Consider the following 12,762-nt stretch of genomic DNA (forward strand, 5'->3'; position numbering starts at 1 on the left):
CAGAGCGCTCGGTGCACGTGGCCTGGGCCGCCCGGTCCCTGCGCCAGGCTTCCCTTCGCCAGGACACAGCTGACATTGCTCAACAGTCTCGGTAACGAAATAATATTCACGAAAATATTCTTCCATCGGCATATATTTTGACTCCAGTATTAACTGTGTCCAAATGGTTTTCCAAAAGCCCTTGGTAAGAATTAAATCCCAAGAAACATAGAAAAAGTTCTTAAACAACCATGCCAGGAAGTGTTTCAGTTCTTTTTGAGCTTGAATCAAGCTAAAATTTACAAATCGTTGTTCAAGAATCATTTTAAGTTTAAGATAAATGTCCATATGCGGCTCTGAGAGCCAAGAGTCTTCCCACGGTTCCTCCATAGTTTAGATATGGAATAGCAAAGCAAAACCAAGAAGAGGAATCCAAAGTTTCCAGGGTTTACTCACACAAATCAGTCGCTTAGGGATCGGGGATCGTTCTGCTCACAAATCTCCACCATTTGTTGCAGTGGGGATCCTGCAACACGCATATATCAAACCAGGAGTCCCGTGGAAAGGAAATATATATGGACAGACAGATTCTTGCTAGCTGTTTCAGAGATGTTTATTTCTCCAGCCGCATGGCCGGAGCTCTGCCGAGGAACTGTTCAATCACGGGACCAAGGGTCCTTCTGCCCGCGCAGGGAACACAAACCAACCCATGGGAACGAGGCTGAGCAGGGGCAGGGAAACCCCGTGTCTGGGCCCTCAGGGCCCCTCTGCCAGGGCTACACGGCGGGGGAGGGACCCCAACAGTCTGTCTCCCGTGGTTATGCAGAACAGAATAGCTCTCAGTTTCCTATTTGCTGCACATGGACATGTATGTGCTATTATTAATACCACCTGTTGTTCTTATGTGGCCCAGAGTGGAAGAATTAGGAAGGATTTGGCTGTCTCCCGTGGTTATGCAGAACAGAATAGCTCTCAGTTTCCTATTTGCTGCACATGGACATGTATGTGCTATTATTAATACCACCTGTTGTTCTTATGTGGACCAGAGTGGAAGAATTAGGAAGGATTTGGCTGAAATTTGGAAGGGAACTCAAATTTTACATGAAGTAGCTTCCAGAAATAACACCTTGAATTTCGACCGTATCTTCCATACCCTCACCTCATGGTTACCAAACTGGGCCTGGATAAAAGAAGCGTTCATAATAGCTGTATAGTTGGCATCTTTGTGATAGCTGGTGGGATAGCTGGTTGTGTAAACTGGTGCTGGGGTTAAATGTGGAAATAGAGACTAGACAAGGTAGAGTCTTGTTAGTCTCTTAAAAAGAGGAAAATGATGCTGTTTTGGTTTTTACCTATATTTTTTTTATATATTCTCTGTATTGTTTACACATATATTTGCAGCTTTTTAGTTTGCTGTAGCATTTTCCTAGGCAGAAAGACAAAAATTCCAGGACCCCTGTGCTATCTTGGTTCTCCTTTGAAACCACGGTTGAAACCAGCTTTTTGAGACATATTTTTGTTAACAGGGCCTGGTCTCCCCTGAATGGGGGGAGAATTTAGATGATACTAGAACTGGGAGGGATTACTTCACAGGGCATGTTGCTAACTGGGGGACTCTTGTCAAATATGCTAATGCGCGGGATCTATAAAAATTGTACATGCGCCACACGGGGTATGTATCTTCATCATTTTCCACCTAACAAGCTGTGCACCTGAGGATCCTTATATAAAGGTACCCCTTTTTATCACCCTAACTGTGTCTGGCTCATATTTTTAGGACCAGAGAAAAGGCATCAATGGTACACCCACACTCTTGACACAGCCCTGGGACTGAGGGCCTGATGCGGCTGCTAATGCTTGGCAGTGCACAGAGAAGTAACCAGACACACGTTGCTCCTTTCTATGCAATAGATATTGCAAAGTAAAAGTCAATAATATGTGAGTGGCCAACAGTTTAAGGATGTATCTCACAGTCCTGCAACAGGCTCCTGCACATAGGGTTATTCTTTAAATGCATGAGGTTAAAATTGACATCCTGCACTTCAGTACTACATACATCACCCCACTGAACACCAAGATCACCAAACAGCAAGGAAAAATAAAATACTGAGGCAACAAACTAAAAAAATTCAAAGTTTACTGAAACAATTCAGGAAACTGAAAGCTTTGATTAACTTTGATAAGAGATCACCTGTAATTGATTGAATAAGCGGAACTTTTCACTACACTTTTCTTATTCCAGAATTTTACAATCTTTCCTCCTCCTCCAGACAGATTATTAAACAAAATGTTCCATACAGGTATTAACTAATACCAGTTGGAATTATAAATGAATAGCTGAAGGTGATTCTTCAGCACATAGAATAACTGGAGACGTTGGTATCTCAGAGCTATTCTAAGCTAACCTACATGATTCCTGGGTGATCTTTGCCCTGCTTCTCAAAGGTTAATTAAAAAAATCTGCAAGTTTATCTTCTAAGAAAATTTGTTAACAATCTTTTGATTGGTTGTTTGCTTCTTCTCAATGTTTTGAACAACTGTACTTTCTGTCACACTGTATCCACAGGATGATGGTATTTACATTCATTTTTGGTTTCATTGGTCACTGATTTCACAGTGTTGTTCTTCTGGATTTTAGCATCTGCACCATTCCAGCGCTTGGAACAATGTTGTTAAAAAAAGACCAGCACACCTGCTCATGTAATATACTATTATGACACATTTGGGTACAAAGGCATGCAAAATTCACCATGAATGTGAAAAGGTCTACCTGTGTTCATCTCATGTAGCAAGTGGAATGCAGAAACTTTCCCTCTTCCCATGTACAGTAAGAACTGCTAGGCACTTGTAGCACCTACCTAAATGAAAGGCATAGGCCAGGCCTGAAAACTGCAGGATTATGGAGAATTTACTTCAGTTTTCCAGCTTAAAACCAGATCCCCAGATCTGAAAATATTAATATGACTTTTGATAAGAGACTTTAAATATCAGAGCTAAAGTCAGATTCAGCCTTGTTACATTATTGTCTTTTTAAATGCAAATTTAAACAGTGGGTTGGTTTCTTTTATTTTATAGATGTACTTGCTTTTCACAAGACTTGAAAAATGACAATTTTATATGAAGGAACCATCTTTTATGAGAAATGGAGTTTAATATCTATGACCACTATATAGGTTATGCATACATGAAAAGAAAGATGAAGCTTGAGGCCCCATGCAAATAAGGTCATCATACAACTGAAAATGCTAGGAATGATCAGGCTTGTTTTTTAAGAAAGTGGACTTTTGGAGCAGTTATTTTGGAGCTCTCAGTCATCCAGGGAAGATTTGCCACAATCAGAATAGAACTGCCCATCTTTTTAGAAGGTGTCATGTCAAACTGTACAGTAGACAGATCCTAACACCTCCAGCTTAAATCTACAGCAGTTGTATTTGTCAAGAGTAACCATTGAGCTGTGAATAGTCTTATTTTTATGAGCATAACAGATTTAACTTTTGTGGTCTTTAATTAATCCCAGATATAAAAAGCTCCTTAAGTACCTCTTATTTACCATGACTTACCTTGCATCTGTTAACTAAGTGAAAAACACTATAAAAACACAAATTGTGCTCAAAATGGTTTGCAGTTGAGAAAGTGTATGGCAATAAACTAATTTGAGAAGCCAAATGTATGCAGGTTTAAAACAATTCCTTTTTCGTAGTGAGAAATAGAGGAGAACTTTCTGTCCAAGTTGCTAATGGAGACAATTTTAAATAGTCCTTTCTTACAATAACAGCAGTTGAAACTACTTAGCTCTTTTCATTTCCCACAGATGAATATTGACTGAGTAATTACAGCTATAATCTCTTCAGTCTCTTTACAAAAGTTTTCTGCGGAATTATGTCATTAAGACAGAGCTTACTGTACGTAGCATGCCTATAATTCAATTGTGCTTAATGGCTCTGACCTACTTAATTTTACCTATTTTCCTTTGTATCTGGAATTTCATGAATGCTTTGTCATAGAAGTTTATGAAAGAGGTGACAAACAGAACATAAAATTTTCGTTTATCTATTTAAAGATACTGACTTACTGGTATAACCACAGGAAACATCCAGATGCCTATGAAGAATCAAAAACCTTTTAGAGAAAACCCCCCTATTTTTAAACTTAAATTCTATGTTTTAAGCACTGTGAAAAACTGTATTTTTAAAATCTATGTCTGAAGTATATTTGCTCCTCACTGTCCTCCCTCCAAATAAATGAGCCAATTTTATACATATTTACAGTATTTAATAAAGATGTCCAAATCAGCAAAAGTTTTTACATAAATGTTTCAGCACTTAAAATAAGGAGAAGCATTTAATTTGCTCTCAGCTCAGACAGTAAAATTAAATGGAAACATAATAGCCTTCTGCAGAAAGAATGCATTAAACCATTCCTCTCTGTGGGGAAAGGCAGTATCTCAGTATGATTAACAAAACCAAATTTAATTCAAGCAGTTATTAACTCTATCCCAATTTAAATGCTTAAATGTTTGCTGCCTGACTGATAAATAATCAGCTTCTTTTGGAGTCTGCATTAGTATGTTTTACCAAATCCTTGAAAGTTATTTGATAAGGTTTTCTATAAATTCTTTGGCTACATACATTAAGGAACTTAAATACATGTGAAATCTACCAGCTACAAGTACCTTAAAAATAGTACACATTTACAGATTATACAGGGATCAGAGTGCAAATGTCAAGAGAGAATTGTTTTCAAGGACTAAGTTACTTACAACATCCATTTTTACATCCCAAACAGAAGGCTGTAGACAAAAAAAATTGCGATTCTTAGATTTAGAAATCTCTTTGAAGAGCTTCTTGATCACCTAAAAATGCCTCAAACTGAACCATTGCTTCATCTATTAATGTTATCACTTTTAATTATGAGATATAACCTGCAGTGTCTGCCTCTCTTTTTTTCTTTTGAAGAATATAGAAGTTCAGAAACTGCTCATATAAAGAACAGAAATACTGGTTGTATTCCCATATGGAATTATAACGACTTTAGATTCTTTTATGTCTTCTGAAGATATTTTTGTAAGCAAAATATGAAAGCAGAAATCCATGTCAGTCCTCCGAAAAAGCTCTGGGTTACAGTGATTTTGTGAAAATGTTTAGTTTTCTTCTTGCAGCATTTCTTCTATTTCTTTATCCCAGTTTTCATCACGCTTTTCTGATTCTGTCACCACCTCATACTCTTGAAGCTCTTGTTGTAATTCCTTTTCCCAATCAGCAGTTTCTTCTACAAGAGATAAATGATATGTAAGAATTTAACTGATAATACTGAATGTTGCTTATTTATATAAAACTAGATAAATTTGCACTGAATCGCTCTTATATCCCCTAAACTTCATGGGCTAATCTCCTTAAAAATGAAAGAAACTTCAAGATCAGAAATTTCACCTTCTTATTGATCACAAGTAGGAATTAATTAATATACAAGGCTATATTCCTATATGCATACTATAATAAAGATATAAAGAGCAAATACACAGCTAAGTCATTATGCATGTCTCTTTGCAAGATAATTTTCTACTCTACTATCAACTGAATCTCCTTTTCCAGTTCTAAATCTCCATAAAAAAAAGAAGTTTGTAGAAGTGTTGAAGTGTGAAAATCAAGATCAAATACTGTGGCTAGTTTAAAACAAAGAAGAAGGTACTCTCCTCACTGACTTTTGTAGCTAGGAAAGGTCATTTAATCAGGGTTAAAGGTAACCATATTTCATACTTCTGGGAAAAAAATTAGTCAAGCAAGAGTGTGGGGGAGGAGATGGGTGTTTGACGTGTTCCATGTTGGTTGGTACTTCAGCCTAGATAGGAAGGTACGCAATTCCAGAGTCCAAGTCAGTACGGCCAGCTGAGATTTCTCTGAACAAGTAACACATTCATGACCTACTGAAACACTTCCATCAAAGAACTAGATGCAAGAAAGTGATATTACTCATTACAATTCCTCAAGCTTGGCTATGTATTGAACAGAAGAAAAAAAAAATCAGAAAACAATGATTCAGCAAAATCCAAAGCACATTTTAATTAAGTTCTGCAAATGTTGTGATAAGCATCTACATATACAAGTGTTGACATAGTAAATTGTGTATGGCCAGAGCCACATCATCACAGACTCTTTTTATGCTCTTTATACTGATTTTATAAAATCTGAACTATTTTAAATATTAAGCTCCATTTAATCTCTTCTCATGATTCTCAGAACTATTTGTTACATTTTAACTGTAAACCTTTATAGGCAGAGGCCTCTTCAGGCTCATAGTCTGGTGCAAATGTTGCCTTTTTAGCTGGTGCCAAAACAAAAAAAACAGAGTCTGACTTCCAAATACTGTACTTTACCTACAAGGATGTCAATTAAAGAAAAAAAAATTAATATGCAGAAGAACCTATGGAAGAGAAGGCAAGGAAAGGAGGAGATAAACAGAAAAAATACCCCACACTCCCTTTCATAGAAGAGCAATCTAAAATTCTTAGGTACTTTGGATTTAAACCACTCACAGTTAACATTCTGTGTAAGATGTGGTTTGACCATGGGGAAGATTATAATTAATTTCTGCAATATCTCACTGATGGTCATTTCATACACTTTGGAAAAAACTGTCACAGATCTACTTTCCTAAATTGAATTGCAACTTTTTTTTTTCTTTTAAATCAACCTGTCTTAGAATTGCTTTATGTAAGAAACAGAGGTAATAGTAGCTTTACCTTCTACTACTGAAGTCTCTTCTTTCTTTTTGTCTAGCACTAGTTGTTCCATTTCTTTTCTGAGATCTTCCTGATTCAGATTACAGGCATCAAAAGCATCACTCACAAATTCTGATACACCTGGACTTGTGGAAATCTCTTCCTCATCCTGCAACAAGACATTTTAGTATAAACTTACCCAGACAGGGTGAAAAAAGGCACCAATACATACTTCTACTCGTGACTGCTTTTAAATAGAGCTGGCAAAACCCAAACTTATGGCATTACTCTCACAACTATTTTTCTTTATTGGCTATTTGTCCTTAAGAGTATTTTTGTACAAACAAAAATGGTAAGACAGCTGTACTGAAAATGTTCTGCTTTACATTCTAGGTTGTCTTTTTGTGTTCTCTTAACAACTTTAATTCTGATTTTGTAATCTTCAGAAACAATAATAAACTCCTGAGTAGTTTAGAACAGGACCTAAATATTAAAAATTTGACCACAATTCAGTAACAGTTTTCTAGACCAAAGTGAGATTAAGAGAGGACTGTTCTTTGGAAATCTTTGCCTGCTGGCAAGTGAATGCACAGCTCTGCTTCTGCCAAGAGTGTTCTCTGGCACCAACTTTACAATCCAGAAATGAACAAGGGTCATTATGTGTCTAAAGAAAAGGTTTTTGCAGTACCAAGCAAAAGTGAAATAAAGCAGTGTTGCTATTGCAATGCATCATTTAGATTTCCAATACTTCAGCCTGACCACTGCTTGAAGAGTTGGACAGAACATGGCACACAAATATATTTTTATGAAGGTACTGCTAGTGTCTCAGTGCAATGCTAACCTTCTATTCCAAACATTTTGGGAATTTCACTCTTGAGAGTAAAATCACATCTTATCATAATGTGCAGGATACTAAGGAAAGCATTCTTCAGATAAACTACTGTTTCTGCTACTGAAAATGAGTTTCAAGCCTATATGCTAAAAATTAGTAATACAGCAAAACAGCAGCAGGTTAGGACTGTCAGATACTATATCATTATGGTTTCATAGCAGAACTTACTCAAGAAGATGCATAATTACTTATTAAGGAACAGCTTCCCATACTAAACACCAGATAAAATATAACAGCATTTTTACCTCTTGTGATTTTATTTGAGGCTTGATTGTAATAGGTGGTGTTTTTGGCCGTACTGTTTCTGTCAAGGGAGGGAAAAAAAAGGTAGATTACATTTAAATATATAAAAATCTCATTTAATTTGCATAGCTATTAAATATACAAGGAAATACTGTATTTTAAGGAATCCTTGTGGTTAAAGGCTGAATTTAGCCACAGGTGAACCATTTTCAAAAACAAAGAGAAGCAATTTTCTATTCTTAATTAAGACAAATTTAGCAAGCCATTTCCTCATTATGACTCCACTTAAAGAACAGGACCTCTCTGAACCTCAAAATGACATCCCAAGATCTTTAAAGTTACAAATGCATAGACTTGGTCATGAAATCCAGTCACTGTCTATCACAGTTCTCCCACTCCCCTGGCTGGGTACTACTACTGACATGGGCACTGGTTAGCTCTCGGGCACACCAGACTGCACATGTACTATGCACAACGCTAAGTGCACAGGAGAACAGTGTTCTGCAAAGGCCTGTTTCACACAGCCAAAGGAAGTCACTGACAAACAAACCCTAGAAGCTGGTCCCAATTTCCTAAGAAAACTCACTGTGCATTCCGTATTTAGAGCATGGTGCTAGGAAGACAACGATTGTTTACAAGCAAGGTTAGATCTTTTCCCTGGCAGGTAAAGGAACACCCCAGCTTTCTTCCTCATGTTAACTCTCACAAGAGAGGACTTACAATGAAGACCCAGGTGGCTGCAAGAACAATTAACATACAGGGGAGGCTGTGGTAGTGGTGGAGTGCTTGCTTAGCAGTTCTCTTTGCTCAAACATGCAAAGCAGCTCTCAGCTTGCAGCTCTGCTTCCTCCAGGGTACCCAGGTGGACTCTTCCTGATAACTCAGCAATTTCTGAATGGGGAATTTTTTTGTGTTTAATTTTTAAAATTAAGACCAGTTTTAATTAAAATCATTCCCTAATTGGTAGCTGTCACTGCTTGTATAGCTCTTCTACTCAATGCCCACTCCTCTGTCCCATCTTCTCTCTTCCTTCCACTTCCCCATCTCCAGAGGATCTCCCACCATACCCAAAGAGGCTCTAGCACTCCCTGCTTGGAGAAGCTGCGGGACATGGCAGTAACTCTTTGCTGTTCAAGAGGGGTGCCTCAGGCCCCACCTGCTGCTCTCATGCAGATGGGACACGGCTGCTCTGCACTGGCCCATGCCCCAGTCAGGTGTGACTGATGCACCATTAGCATTATTCTGGACATACTGGCCTGGCATCATTTTCTCCACTGCTGGTGCGCTCTCATCCCAAGGTAACTCAGTTTACATCTACAGAGCTACCTAATACCTAGAGAAGGGCTAGAACTTGGCATTTTGTTATAGATCTTACATAGCCTTTACACTAGAACGTGGAATATCTTCCATTTGTCTCTTCTCTCTTCCTTTCACATCAACCACGTTAATTTAACTTTCTGAAAAGAGCAGCTAAGGCAGAGACAGAGAAACGGAAGGCTAATTCTGTTTTATAGACACTCAGCTTTGAGAAGAAACCCTGAACATTATGAAGAACTACCAAAAGGCAATTACTTCCAGTTTTAGCCTCCAATTAGGGAATCCAACCCTCAAAAAGGTTACTTAAACCAAAAATAACATGTAATATTCAGAGCTTCCCAAATTGATGCAATTTCTGAGTCAAACAAAACATGCATTTACTACAGTCTGGTACATGTATCTTTGCCATTACAGCACATACAGTCACTAGGACAGAAAATCTATCTGCATATCCCACACTGGTGGTTTGAACTGTAGAAAAGCTGCAACAGGCCAAAAGGCAGTGTTGGTGGGGTTTTTTTTGTTTTTTTGTTTTTTTTAAATGAAGATATGTTTTGCTTTAGTCTCAAAGGGAATTTTACTAGAATCCAGCAACTTTCACTTTGAATGGTACTTTCCAAGGGTTTGAATGACTCAAACATAACATTTTTATTGTTCAATAGGGTCAGATGCCATATCTCCTGTAAAGTTGAGACACTTCAGTTAAAACAGCCATAGTTTTGGGACAATAAACAACTGTCCTGAATAAAAGTAGTGGGAATGGGTGCCTCTTGGTCTGCAGTAGATTCTGGAGTAGTCTGTCCTGTCAGCATTGCATGGATATTAACTCAAGAAACTACTTTTTAGAAAACTACTTTTTTCACTCTACATGGGGACCTTGCCTAAGCTGACACAGGCACATTCCAAACAAAATCCTTGAGAAACACGAGACAAACTGACAACAAAGGCACATATGCAACATGGAAGCCCAGCTTTGTAATGCCATCTGTAGCCTCCCCTTCACCCCACAGTTCAGCTGCCTGTCCAAGGAGCCAAGGCCCACCTGAGTAACCTTCGCTCAGAGTGTGCAAAACAAGTTGTGCAAAAGACCTGTGAAAAAGTCTGTAAAAAGAATAAGAAAGGCAACTCAAGAGGAAAAATACCTATATAGAAAGATATTATATTCAAAAAGAAGGAAAAAGAAGTTAACTTGGCAGTGATCAGCTGGCTGTCAGTCAGGCCAGCAGTGTCACCAGGACATAAGTATTAGCGGATTTCATGGATGACAATTCATTGATACTGGGGATATGAGAACAGTTCCAAGGTGAAGCAAAGGCTTTCTCCTCCTGCCCAATGCCTACCCAGCCTGCCAAGATCCTTCAGGTGTCTTACCAAGGGTGGTGAGTGTACCTAGGTTAAGCCTAGATTTAATGAGCTACTGGTTATCTTTTGCATTTCTGTCAGTAACTGCTTTGTACTCTTTAAGCTGCAAATATTCCTGCTTGCAGAATTTGTTAACATGCAAAGAGGTCCAGTGGTTCATAAGAGGGTCAGTAAGAATCACCTGTAGAAACTGATCAATGTAACTGAAGATACCTTTGTTGAAAAAGCTTTTTCATTTCAAGGCTGTATCCCAGGTAGCCTCCTGGTCCCCATTTTTTCTGTTTCCACATCCTGCATGTGTCTCTGCCTCCAGCATCACAGTCATTCTACTCCTGTATCACTCGCTAACTTCTGTTTGGCACGAGGGATGAGCAAAAGCCAAGAGCAAGCCACATGCCAGCTGGCTGGGTTGGCTAGTACTTGCTGTCTGATCAACTGAACCAAAGGTATCTCCTACTTCTTTTTGACAAGTCAAAAATCACACCTGGGACCAATAACGGTCATGAGCTGTCACAAGCTAAGTACAACATTTCTCCTCTTGAGATTTCCACTCTTCTGACAAAATTGGCTGAAACTGGAGAACAGCTTAAAAGCACCAGGAGCCTCCTCTTCCCCAGTCTACACAAAGACACCAAGTATGGTGAGAGAAGCCCTGATTTAATAGGCAATCCAGGATAAAAATGTGATGGCACCTGATGTATACAATGAGCATTTGTTGATGTCTAAAAATTTTTAGCTTTTTAAAAATATTTGTAGCTTTGTAGATTTCTTAATATATAGTTGTACAGTTTCTAGCACTTCCTCACACTTTAGGACAGTAGTTACCCTTTCTCATACATTATGCCACAGTATTGAAATTCTGTTTGGTCTTATTTTCAAGACAAAGGGTTTCTAACAAGGAGATCCTGTTTTGCACCAGCACCTGGGCTGAAGTAATAAGATACTTTGTAGATATAACAAGATATAGGGCTAAGAACCCTTGGAGGGGCTCCAGTGCAGCAGATCCAAAGGTGGGTTACCAGGGCAACTGTTCTCCTACTGAATGTACTTGCTAGATATGCTAATTAATTAAACTTATAAAAATTGTGAAAATTTGATGCTGCACATGCAGATATGTATTATATGAGCAACTGAAAGCTTTCATTAAAAGCTTTCTTTATCTTTTATCTTTATGTTGCCAATTTTAATATTGTTTGAAAATTTTTTTTCTGATTTTAGGCAACAGCGTGACACTAAGTTAATGAACTGTGCTAAAACAAATGTTTCCCATACCTTTCAGTTCACTATCCTCTTTGCCTTTGCTCTCTTCCTTTCCTACTGCTTGCTGTTGAGCTGCAAGCGCGGTGAGTTGTGCAGACTGTTTAATTAGGGACACCCTGTAGAAATAATTTCTCCAGAACACCTCCTCCTTTACACTAGAGAGAACAAACAGATTTTGATTATTACATTTGGAATATCGTTCCTTTTACCATCTAGCAGTGAAATAAAATTAAATATGCAGAGAGGAGGAGTAGACACAGCTGCTATTTAAGTAAAAACTTAAAAAAGAAATCTGTGACATTAACACATGTTATAAAGTCCATCATTTTAGAAGTTCTTGATCTTTCACAAGGCATTTGCAGTTGACTTGAACATATAATAGTAATGTTATAACTTTAGGAAAAGCTTAACAGCATGCAGCAATACATGGTATGGAAAAATATTATACTGTTCCATCTCTCCTGACAAATTATGTAAACAAACCCAACAAGCCAAACAACCCCATTCTCTTCCCCTCTAAGCCAAACACTCTATTATTGTCAAACTATAATTGTCTACATCTTCCCTAGACATCAGGTGGAACTGGAACATCTGTGGTGGCAGAAGCCATTCCTAGATTGCAGCAGTACTATTTCACTACCTGCATGTCTTTCAGCACGTCCACAGAACCTTTAGTAACTAGGAACTGCCATTGTGGAAATGACCAGCTCTGATAGGTGGGACACTATCCCCTGCCTCAGGTAACATTTCCCTCGAAATCCCTCCAGCAAGAAAAAAAGACCCAACTTTAACCGAGAGGCAACAGAAGGCAGAAATGACAACATCTGTGGGGAGGAACTTGCGCAGGTTAAGAACGAGTGAAGTCACCTTTGCAGCTATTCAGGCAAACAGTGACCACTGAGACTAAGAACACGACAAAAAAAAAAATTAAGCAATGTGGTAGAAAAGGCAAGGAAAGCATGACCAGAGGCTGAAGACAGAGCATCAAATA

General features: G+C 38.3%; 1 protein-coding gene across 1 annotated transcript in view; it reads right to left on the reverse strand.

Annotated features, from left to right (window-relative positions):
* Positions 1-2,099: 2,099 nt before the first annotated feature.
* The window catches only part of SYAP1 (synapse associated protein 1), a 20,014-nt gene continuing 9,351 nt past the window's right edge, over positions 2,100-12,762 (reverse strand). The window contains exons 8-11 of the mRNA XM_017728393.1: positions 11,784-11,926; positions 7,835-7,893; positions 6,719-6,866; positions 2,100-5,247 (exon numbers count right to left, since the gene is read on the reverse strand). Of these exons, the coding sequence (XP_017583882.1) occupies positions 5,120-5,247; positions 6,719-6,866; positions 7,835-7,893; positions 11,784-11,926 (478 nt within the window). The 3' untranslated portion in view covers positions 2,100-5,119. The remainder of the gene's footprint in view (positions 5,248-6,718; positions 6,867-7,834; positions 7,894-11,783; positions 11,927-12,762) is intronic.

This window comes from Corvus brachyrhynchos, unplaced genomic scaffold (genome assembly GCF_000691975.1).
Source record: "Corvus brachyrhynchos isolate BGI_N302 unplaced genomic scaffold, ASM69197v1 scaffold11, whole genome shotgun sequence".
Taxonomy (NCBI): Eukaryota; Metazoa; Chordata; class Aves; order Passeriformes; family Corvidae; genus Corvus; species Corvus brachyrhynchos.